Source organism: Rhinolophus hipposideros, assembly GCF_964194185.1.
Source record: "Rhinolophus hipposideros genome assembly, chromosome: 1".
Lineage (NCBI taxonomy): Eukaryota > Metazoa > Chordata > Mammalia > Chiroptera > Rhinolophidae > Rhinolophus > Rhinolophus hipposideros.
This window is the reverse complement of record NC_138047.1, coordinates 9429948-9441786: the sequence shown is the minus strand read 5'-3', so window position 1 is coordinate 9441786 and position 11839 is coordinate 9429948. Positions and strand designations below refer to the sequence as shown.

The 11839-nt window shown below is 42.3% G+C and overlaps 1 protein-coding gene across 1 annotated transcript; it reads right to left on the bottom strand.

Moving 5' to 3' along the window:
• Positions 1-523: 523 nt before the first annotated feature.
• On the bottom strand, positions 524-1078 carry LOC308498905 (PRELI domain containing protein 3B-like; the record flags this gene model as incomplete). Its single annotated transcript, XM_081051691.1, has 2 exons — positions 524-849; positions 892-1078. 2 exons carry the CDS (start codon positions 1076-1078, stop codon positions 524-526), a joined length of 513 nt encoding a protein of 170 aa, XP_080907817.1.
• Positions 1079-11839: the final 10761 nt, after the last annotated feature.

Below are 11839 nucleotides of genomic sequence, written 5' to 3'. Positions count from 1 at the left end.
AGTGTGGTTTTTAGTGGTGGTTTATAGCAGAGCAAGTTATTTTATTACAAATCAATATATTTTAAAACTCTACAATTTCTCCTTTTAAAGTGAGTTCCCTCTTGAAGTTTGCTGCAAAGGGCAATTGCATATATTTAAGAGGTGGCTCTGCTTTGCTCTGTGGTTGGTTCAAAGCCAGGTAGAGTTCCAATACATCCAAAGGTTTGAAATTCTACCTTAAGGAGATTTACTAGGCTAATACCAATTTCCAAGTACTTTTCAAAAATCGTTAATTTTTCACATAAATAATGGGATCCTCAAAACCAGACAGTCATTTCAAACAACACTAATCATTTCGGATGATCCCTTTTATTTAAAACCCTGTACCTCTTGGTTTTGATCGAAAGTCACATAGCCTGTCTTCAGCTTATTAAAAAAAAAATTCGACCTAAAATATAGTTGTATTTTTAAATTAAATAACAAATATATATGTTGCCAGCTAGCGAGTCCTGGGGTACTGGGCCTTGTACATGAACTTTCATCGTCATTTCCCTACAAATGCTGCCACCGCCACTGTTGGTGTCCTTATGCGCCCTCTTGCCAAAGCCGTCAGTTCTTCAGTCTCAGCATTTAATCTGTGTGTTACCCGTTCCGTTGCTTCTTGGCCCTTGTTAGCATTGGAAGATATTGAGCTTGCCATCAGTCCTTCGAGATAACTACTGGGACTGACTCCTTTCATAGTGATTATGGGTCCTTGAGTCAAAAAAGTTGTTTCTGGGGCCTGAGGATGTGGTTTGTATGTAAGTGTCTCATCTACTGAAACCGTATTGGTAAGTGGAATATTAGTGGATTTGAGTTCCATTGTTTTCTCTACAGAATATTCTTACACGTATGTTTTGGTTCTTGCTGCACCAGTAAGCAGCTCCCACTCAGTGTTAAGTCTATGGCTGTGCAACTTTCCAGAAGGATCTATATATCTGTCCAACACATCAACTCCAGCCACACTTGCATTCATGGGGTTTGGGTATTTCTGCATTGCAGCTGTTGTAATAGTTTCCTGTGGGTGGTCAAAGACGTGCTCCAAAGTCCATGTCTTCATGGCACCTGCGTGATGTCTGGCGGCTCAAAGAGACAAAGAGACCAAGCCTTTTATTCAGTATAAACATCACCACAATATTATCAAAGACAGTAGGCTTATTAATGAGTATTAGGGATTTAGCTAATTTTTGGAATTTTTATCAATTGTATTGTCTCTGCCTAAAGAAACCTAAGTATTAGAATGCTTTTTTCAATGATAAGTTGTGGAAAATTTTCGGCTGAATTGCTGATGTAGTAGAATGGGATAATCATTTACTAAAAGCTTAAATAACCGAATCTCAAAGAATTAAACTCAAAACAGAATGGGAAGAGCAAGATAAAAGTTATTCTGTATTTCAAGATTGCTTGAAAGAATTTTTAAATGCTTGAAAAGATAGAAAGCAGGCATCCCAAATGATTTGAGTAGAATCACATGAAACAAATAAAGTGTTCAGTTTGTTATTTTCTTTTTGAGTCGGAGGAGAAGCAGTGAAGCCAAATCCACGGGAATTGAATTGACCACCCGTAAATGACCAAGAAGTTATCATTGATGTTTCCTGCAGACCTTTAAAGATTTAATGGAGACATTTAAACCCTAACCAAAGCTATTTCTATAGGAGGAACCCACCATAATTACTGAAATTGTAACTAGCAAATTAGTGAATGCTCTATCACACAGTGATAGAGTCTTTCCATAGTATTACAATAACATAGAAAATGAAACTTTAAAAATTTTAAGCTTCCTTTCATTGGTCACGTACTATAGGCATTTTATCAACAAAATTCTTATAACAGACTCTGAGGTGGATATCATTTTTGCTGTTTTACAGGAAAGGCGATTGAGGGCCACAGAGTCCATAGAATTTGCCAAAATCCCATGGCCAGAAAATGGCCGAGTGTGGGTTTAGAGGCAGCTGCGACTCCAAGCCGGTGTTCTGACAGCCTTCCCATAGTAAGCAGTTAAGCATTCATTCCAAAAATATTTGTTGAGCGAAGGAATTTTCTTATATAGAATTAAAAATATAAAATAAAAAGGAAGAAAAAATAAAAATAAAATAGAGGCAGCTGAGTCGATCCTCCTGCTACAGATTTTAAAACCTTTTTCTCGCTCCATTCTCGCCTGCCTAATCATTTTATCATTTTTAACTCTTTGGTGCATTACAGGGTTGAGCTTTGAATGCTTCGTAAACATCTTAGAAGTATCCTGTAAGTCTTAGGATCTAGGGGTCATGGTTTCTATAAAAATCAATGACTTTGTTCAGAAAAACCACTGGTATCAAACCGAGCTGGAAGCTTCCGGCTCAATATATAAGGCCTTGCCTTTTGCCTCCCTTGTATTCAGGGCTTATTTAAAGTCCCCACATTCACTTTTCACTCTTCCCAACATTTGGGGGAGCACTGTTTGGTTCAAGAACAGACTGTGCTCTCTTCTTTGTGTTCTCCTATCTGACCTGAGATATTTTCTTATTACTCCTGGTCCACTGGATTCAAGGGTTATTCATAGCAGTTTGAGCCAACAAATAGTCAATAAGACCCTACTGCTTGTGGAATTAACATCCGGACTTCTTACTCTGATCTTTGTCTTTCTCCATAGTCCAGTCCCATGCTGTCTCTCCCAGCTTATCTCCCTTTATTTCCGTAAGTGTCCTCTCTCCTAAATTAGTTGACTAATTATTTCTTGATCATGTCATGTACATTACCAGGCTGCACTTTTCTTCTATGAAAAGTCTCATGTCAATCACCCATTGCTTTTAAAGGCCCAGAGGAACCATGTGATTTGTGGCTGCATCTGCAAAATTGTGAGAAAAGTTGGGTATTTTTCCTGTACCTAATTATCCCCATTGAATTTCTGCAAGTGCTCAAATTTACTTCTAGACAACATTTGGCTTCTAAACCGAGTCATTGGAGGGAAAAGGGGGTGATTTCTTAGCATGATTTGGTTTGGGGCTTAGAGATACCTTTAGTTTTAAGCTATACAAACCTCAATACACATCTGAATGAATGAGACCACGACAGTCTTTCTTGTGAGTTGAGTAAAAAGCTGGTGAACGCAGAGAGAGCAAATGGTTTCTGCAGGAAGTGTGGGAGATGAAACAGCTTCTGTACCTGTTACTGTACCTGTGATTAATTAATGGCTTTTCTCTTGCTTTATTGTAAAAGTCTGAGGTAATTTGATAATTTCAGTGTAGAAAACAGCACACAGTTTAAAAATGCTTCTGGGAAAGTGGAAAAAGATGTAGAGGAAACAAGACCAGTCTTAGTCGCTGGAGAATCTGCCAACGTGACCTGCCTGGGACTTTCTCAGGATCACTGCTCTTACAAGAATCAGAAGGCTGCATGTGTGCAATTTGTCAGAAGCACACTCATTCTCTTTCACATGTGTACATCCCATTTTAAATGTATTATTTGATTTAATATTAAATAGTTATTCTTCATAGGTTCCCTTAGGGAACAATTATACAATTGTAGGCGTTAAAGGTAGACATAAATGAAAGTCAAATATTTTAATTTGCAAATGCTAATTAATTCTGCATAACTAAGCATTATCATGTGAAGATTGATGGAAACTTCATAAACCAGACAGTTTTTCATGCAGCTGTGATCAGTGAGTTTCCAATAGCAGAGAAAAACACAATTTGCATATGCAAACTAGTAGGGCATGAACAATGGTTTAATTGTTGATATTTAAATGAGGAGTAATTAATTAGCATTCGTATAGCATGATGGCTTTCACTTAATTAATTGTATAGATTCAAATTTCAAAATAAAAACAATGCATATTTGGCTCCCATTTACCAAATTCAGCATAAATTGAGAAATCTTAAATTGAGAAGCTGTCAGATGGAATTCCCCTCTGGTAGGACCCATTTCTCTCTCAGTATTGCTTCGACTATGTATCTTGAATATGGCAGAGAAATCTTCTTACCCTTTCTGAAATAAAATTTGAGAACTTTTAAAAACAAGAGAAAGTAACTATGAGAAGAAAACCCAAACTCCCAAGGATAATAATGGAGCACCATTCAGAGTCCAAATCTCCGAGCCAAGTGATACCTGCACTGAGGTTGAGTTGTATTCCTTGCCTGCAGGACAAGGGTCCTGCCTTTCTCTCCACACTTGCTCTGACTCCCAATTCATTTGCCAAGGAGAGATGCCTGGCAAGGCCCCACATTCACCAGTGCAGCCGTTTGGCTCAGATTGCAGGCACCGCACTATTTTCCAAACAAGGCCTCCCTGGTACCTCATTTAGGAATCCTCCGAAGTGAACCACTACTGTAGACTGGTTTCTTCGGTGGCCTGCCTGGAGCGAAGGCAGGAACGTTCAAAATTACATCTCCTTAAACTCCTTTGCAGTCAGGTTTTTAGGAGACAATTTAGGTTCTGTTGAGCACAAACACTTGGGACTTGAATCTGAGATGCACAGCGAGTCTTTTTCCTGCTTGTATGGGTCCCATCAGAGCCAGTGTGGTTTTGGAACTCAAGTGTGGAGGCAGCTTTTATCCCTCGGTTGGCAGCCTCCTGATGTCAGATTGTAGTAGAAGTACTGCTCAGCTCTCGTGGCTTCCAGGCACTGCAGTGCAATTTAAAAGTTGTTCTTAGAAACACAGCCCAGAGTTTGTGTTCTACAGTCTTTCTAATGATTCTGGAATGTGTTTAATAGCCTACAATAAGAGTCTTTTCTTCAACCATGCAGCACGGAGTCTGTTCTCTGCAACTGAACTGTTACCCTATAGTAATTACCGTGTTTCCCCGAAAATAAGACCTAGCTGGACAATCAGCTCTAATGCGTCTTTTGGAGCAAACATTAATAGAAGACCCGATCTTATTTTACTGTAATATAAGACCCGGTCTTATATAATATAAGACCGGGTCTTCTATTAATGTTTGCTCCAAAAGCGTAGTAGAGCTGATTGTCCAGCTAGGTCTTATTTTCAGGGAAACACAGTAGTATCAGTATCCCCAAGAAAATGGGGCAATCTGGGGCTGGTAATCTTATCTGGTTGAATTTAAAAGCAACAAGGATACCCTACGTTCAGAATATGGGTTACCTGTTTTCAGCTGTGCCAAAAGTGTAATGAAAAAAGAAATATGATTGGCTCAGGGTTTAAATTCTATTTTTAAGAAACAGAGAAGCAAGGAACATCTGTGGATGCCTGGAAAACTTCTCTTATGTCTTGTACCACAGGCTGAAGCAACTGCAAATCAGACGTGGTCCGCCTTTGTGGGTTGCTGAATTATGGCAGCAGTTGTGCATTTCTAGCCTCACACCATCTTTTTTGGTGAAAACAGGACAATGCTGGGAAAAGAAGCATTGGAGGAAGAGGTTGGGCAGATTCAAACCCTGATGAAACTTCCTCAGCAGCAGGAGCAGGCCCTCTTCCCCTGTCGCTTCATGGGAAAATCTCATCTGGGGCGATGACCTAACAAGGAGATGCCTGTTCTCCTCACAGGAACTTGTTGTCACCACCTCAATTCCTGATTTCTCTATTCCTGACAACGCCAGAGTCGGGCTCCCAGTAAGACCCAGGGAGAAAGCATAGTCTCACCCGGGAGGAGAAGGCTCGCACACTTCACGGATTGCAGGATTTTGCTAATTCCTATCAGCAGAAACCAGGGAAGTATGGGTGGCAGTGGATTTTAAAGGCCATAAACCAGGAAGAAAAGACTAGCACTTTAGATTAGGCTGAATTTATCAAACGGGGGCACGTACTGGAGATTCTGGATTCAGTGTGTTAACACAAATAACTGAGAATGGTTCTTACCGTATGCTTGGAGGGTTGACTGAAATGTAAACTCAGGAGGTCGTACCCCACACTCAAGGACTTTGAGATGCCAGAGATTCCTTGGTGTAAGGCAGAAGAAGGAATCAAAAGATTTAAGGAGATAGGAGCGCTGGAGTGGGTTTATCATTTCTAACTTGCTCACTCCCCTGTGTTAGTTACCGAGAGCTGCTGCGACCAATGGCCGCATGCTTAGTAGTCGAAACAACACAGTGTATTAGGTTGTGGCTCTGGAAGTTAGAGGTTCTGAAATCAAGGTGTTGGTGGAGCTGTGTTCCTTCTGGAAGCTCTGGGGAGGACCTACTCCTCGCCTTTTCCAGCTTCTGGAGGCCAGTGTTTTGCTTCACTAATTCTTTTCCCTCCATGTTCAGAGCCAGTCGTGTAACATCTTCAAATCTCTCTCTCCCTCACACACACGTACCTAGTTTCGGCATCACCTCTTTTCTAACTCAGACCCTCCTGATTCGCTCTTCTCAGGACGCTCATGATCACACTGGGCCCCATCAGGATAGTCTCCCCATCTCAAGACCCTTAACTTCATCACACCCGCAAAGTCCCAAGCAAGGTACCATATTCACAGGTCTGCGGTTTAGGACGTGGATACCTTTGGGGACAATTATTCGTCTACCACACCCCTTGCTATGTCCCCTGAGAAGAGCCAGAGAGTTTGCCCTCCACCAAGGCACTGAGAAGTATGCTACGGAGGAAAAGTAAAGGTCTTTAAAAGGCGCTGAAAGACAGGCCTCTTGAGGCTGAGGGCTTTGGGAAGGGCTCCCAGGAATCCCAGAACATTCATAGGATCTGGAAGCCAACCGAAACTTAGTTGTGGGGGGACTGAGCGGCCAAGTTCTGTTACTCCAGGTTGTTTCCCAGCACAACTTCTGTGAGTCCTGGGAAGAAAATGGTTGAAAATAAATATCAGCAATCAACACGAGAAACCAAAATAAAACAGCAATGACTGAGAGAAGTATCTTTTGAATTCTGGGAAATGTAGGGCATCAGTGTTGGCAGTATGGGCTCTGGGGCCGTGTAGGGTGGTTGGACCAGCATAGCTCCTGCTGGGGTGGGTGGGTTCCTTCTGGAAGCTCTGGGGGAAGACCCTGGGGGAGATGAGTGCCATCACAGTGACGTTGTTGGTTGTAGGGGCTTAATGCATAGCAGGGAATGGCAAAATATCCTGTAAAGATGCAAGATAAGTAGGTACGGGGTGGACTTTTAGGAGGACTGAGAATGGGAAAAGATTATGGCCCGAGAAATAGTACTCCTGCTAGCTAACACTCATCACTTTTTATGTGCCAGCTTCGTACTCAGCCCTTCACATACGTTACAGAATTTAATCAGTATTTTCTCTGTGGGGAGGTGGTAAGTGAGACTTAGGAGAGTTCAGTAATTTGCCTGATGATCCCCAGTTGGGAAGTCGGGGAGCAGAGACTACCACTGGGTCCTTCTGTATACAGTTCAGCAGTTTCGCCACCTTCTACCCCATACACATGTCCCATATTTCCCTCAGACTGTGCAGCTTACGGAAATCAAGTTACGCTGCATGTACAAACTGGGGCTGGCAAAGGTGAAATAATGTGCCAGAGGACACGTGGGCTTTTCCTACAGGCCTGGGACAAGAATCTAGTTGTCTGACTTCCAGCCTAGCGTTCTTCTGGCAACAATATGCTGTCTGATTACAGTCTCCCTCAAGAAGCAAACAGAGCTCAGGAAATGAGGTCAGCCTAGTCTACATGTGATAAAACAGACCACAGTTCCCCCCAGCCCTGTGATATCCTGGATATACCTTTACCCTGAGATGAGAAGACGCAAAGACCTGGGTGTAACGTGTCCTCTGGTTCCCCACCCACCGGCCTCATATAACACACATAACACGTCTTGAGCCGGCAGCTGTCACATTTGATATTCTCCCAGGGGATTTGATATGCCCCAGAATGTGCCACTGGGCAGCACGAATGAAGCAGACTACACATATCCACCTGGATAAACTTTACAATGCTACATTGAGAAGACACAGTAAGTTTAAGTAAATTAAAGATGACTACACTGAACGTGATGTAACGTCAAGTTGGGAAAATGTAAAGTGACAGTAGCTTTAAGAACATATGCATGTGTAATTCAAGTATAAAGCAATGCCTAGGGATGGTAACCCTAAAAGTGGAGGGGGTGGTTCCCGTGGGTGCAAGTTGGGTGGGGGGATGGAAGCACAAAGGGACGGGAAGGATATGGTAGCAGTGCCTCGAATTCATGGCTGCAAACTGGAGGAAGAGTTTCGCTCTTTCCAGGCAGTGTCATTCAGTGCTCCGAGAGCCATGCCTGGTATTGGGATCAGCGGGGGTGGGCAGAAGGGTGGAAAGTCTTGGCCTTGGCCCAGCTATGTCTAGATAAACTGGAAATTTGCCCTGGCAGTTTTTTTCCCCTCTACTGTGCAAGGCAGGGCCAAGTGATGTCATTGGGACATGCAGATGTCTCTGTCCTCTTCTTTGACTAGTGCCAAGAAAAATGATCTTTGTCATCAAGTCACACTCCTTCCCCAACCCACATCTAGCAGGCGACCGCTTCTGTACCTGTGGCCACAAGCCAGACTCCTGGAAACTCAAGCAAACCCTTTGGTTTAGAGAAGTCATGTTCTTTGCAGCTTAGCTGTAAAAGGGTGTGCTGGCTTATCTCCAGGACAGTAGAAAAGCTGGTTTGCATCTCAGTTGTTACCAGGCACCCCGCCCCCCCCCACACAAAACAAATTGATTCCTTCCCTCCTACCTTCTTTTACTCATTTGTATATTCATTCATGTAAGGAGTAGATATTTATTATCTACTCAGAGACTACAGAAACAGAGTAAAGACACAGGTCCTACCTACAATTAAGGATAGACAACACAAGCGACCAACCAGGGAACAGACAGCTGTAGTACAGTCTTGTGCAGCCATAGAGGTAAGAAGAGAGGGAGATGGGAGCCCGAAGAAGGACCACCTAACAGATTGGAGGAGGGCTTTTGGGGGAAAGTTTCAGAAAAAAGGGCCACATGAGATAAGTCTTCAAAGATAAGTAGAGTTAGCCAGGTGGAAAGTGGGCAGCAGCGATTTTGGACAGAGCAGCAGGTGGAAAAGGCCAAAAGGCCATGAGAAAACATGATGCATTCTGGGAACTGCTGGGGCAGGTGTCCCGGCAGCGATGATGTGAGGACATGGGTTCTAATCAGGACAGCGCTTGTCCTCAGTTCCTGGAAAGCATGCCCATGACGAGAGAAGCTCCCGTACACAGACTACCTATTACATGCCGGGCTTGATACTTTGAGTTTCATACGCATTCACATTTAAACTCTGAAGCTTCAGTTTACAGACGAGGAAGTGGTCTAGACAGGATTTGACCCTGATTCGCCTGTCTTCTAATATCTGCCATTTGCACTCTTGTCACACGGGATTATAAGGTCCACGCTTCCTACTGCACAGTCACGGTGATGACCAAATGATAGGAAGTAGGTGAAAACACTTGGAGAACTAGAAAATGCTTTCTATGTAAAAGTTTTTAAAAAATGGTACAAACCTTTAAGAAGAAAACTAAAATCCGTAATAACGCAATGAAAATTTCCACTGTACTTCCAGCTGGTGTGAGGACATGGATCTGAGGCAGTGGAGGAGGGAGGGGACAGCTTACATTAAAGTACATACACTTTTTTTGTCCCCAAAGCGGACAACATGCCCCTGCCCTCATTCACTTATGTGCAAGCTCATCCTTAGAGGATCTGTTAGTGTGTGAGTTCTGTCTGGAGTGTGTGAACTCATCTGTGCTGATCGTGCAGCAGGACTTCATAAGGGCAGGGACAGAAGTCCCAGGAACTGGGAAGGGAGTGGACATTGCACTGTCTAAGTTCATATGAACAAAATTAGGTTTTCAAATGAAACCCAGGACTTAGAAAGATATACGTTCTTTCAGTGTGATGCTGCCCAGAAATTATACTATAAGCAAGAGTGGCTTCATAATTTGTGGAATCTAGTGAAAAATAAAAATACAGCCTCACTAGTTCAGAATTGGTTGAATTTCATGACAACCACAGTTAGAGCGCGGGTCCTGTCCGACTGAAGGTGGTACGCCTACGAAGCTGCCCCAATTACCAGTTACCAATTTCCCACGTGATCCAGTGCAGGGTATTGGTGGAGACTACACCTTGTAGTGCAAATGATTTGGGTTAGGCCAGCGAAAACAAAAAGAAAAGAAAAGGGACAAAGTGTAGGTCAATTTGGACGGTTTCATTTCCTTAGTTCTCTCTTCTCCTTTCAGGTCCCAAACATTCCCTTCCCTCTGCTGAGTCGAAGGTTACCAGCCTCTTTGTTAATCTATTTCAATGACACGTGGCTTTTGTTGGAATACCTTCCCTAGTGGCTAAACTAGAATGCTACTGCAACAAAAGCTAACCCTTTTTGCCTGGTTCTCAGGGGAAACCAAACAGCTACGTATCCAGTGCTTGCCTAGAAAAGTCTCCATAATCTGACTTTACCGTACCTGTTTTCCAGTTCTTGCAAATATCCACTTTCTAGGGTTCCCCTCCCCAATAATTATAGCTCTGTTTCTTAAATTCTTTCCTAATGCAACTCCAGAGACGGAGCACCTTGCTTGGCAGGAAAGCAAGAAAGCTATCCTCCTCACTAGGCTTCCCACACTCACTGACCCAAAACCTCCCCAACCCAGCATGAATTCTTTTGTGGGTGAATGTGACCCTCCTGCCAACAGTGAGTTGGTTGGTATCCTTTCAACCCCTATTTATGAAATGTTAGGAGCTGTGCTTGTTAGGTGTTGTATATGAAATGATAAGCAAAATAATTTGTGTAGCTTACAGTCTACTGATGGAGACGGACATAAGACAGATAGGCACATGAATAAACATATGATGAATATCTACCAGCAGCGCAATGAAGGAAAACAGGGTGCTGTGAATGAGGGTAAGCTGCTGTCACATGGCTGGGGAGGCCCACTTGGGGAAGAGTTCATTCAGTGAAGACTTAGAGATGACCATGAACTAGTGAGATGGAAAATTGGTATGAGGTGTGGGGAACAGTCCAGGCAAAGTGTGAGGATCCTAAGGCAGGAATTTCTTTTGTGGGTTTGACGATGTGAGACAGTTAGAATGGTCAACGCACTGTGAGTTGGGGATGGAGATCAGAGAGCAAATAGGGTCCGGAGTTTATAGGTCAAAATAACAGGATGTGCGGGTGCTGAGGAAACAAGAGTGGACTGTGCTGCCTATTCAACTATTGTTTCTTCGCTTGTGATTTTAGAAGCCTTGCTCTTTACTGTTTGTAAATAAAATGTCATGCTGTAAATAACATTAATGAAAGTAAGCTGGTAATCTTTCTTTGAATTAACTCTATGGAGCTCAATTTAGAAAAATGAAATTCTATTTTGGCTTTAGCTAGTGACTTAGCAGAAACCTGTTATATTTGCTTTAAGAGGGTTGAAAATGTTTAAAAGGAAAGGAAGAGCTTGATTTTGAGAAAGGTAAACTAAGCTTAACTAACTGTGTTTGCTTTTTTCCAGCAAAAATTGGTTGAAAAGTCATTTTGTTTTGTTTTGTTTTAAACAAGGAAAACAAATTTCCACTTGCAAATACTATATACCACATATATCATAGTTCTTTACCCTTTTGTATCCTGAAAATAATTCAAAGGGTTTTTCCAGATTAAAAAGATTGAGAAAGTCTGCTCTGGGAGGGCTGTCAGTTGTCATCTTAGAAATTTACCTTTCAGTGTGTCTGAAAGGCCACATAGGCATTTACTTCAAAAAATTTAGTTCTTTTTATCCCTGATCATAACAGGCTTTTTCTCTCATTAGCATAATGATTGTTCTCAATGCATTTTTATTTGTGAAATTAGAGGCTTATGAATTTACCCAACTGGTGGAAATGGACAATCAGTGATAGAATCAGTCGTATTCAAGATATACGGGAGGCCGAAAATATTTTGGAGATGTTCCTTGTACTCACCGGAGTGAAATATTTCCCTAAATGGAC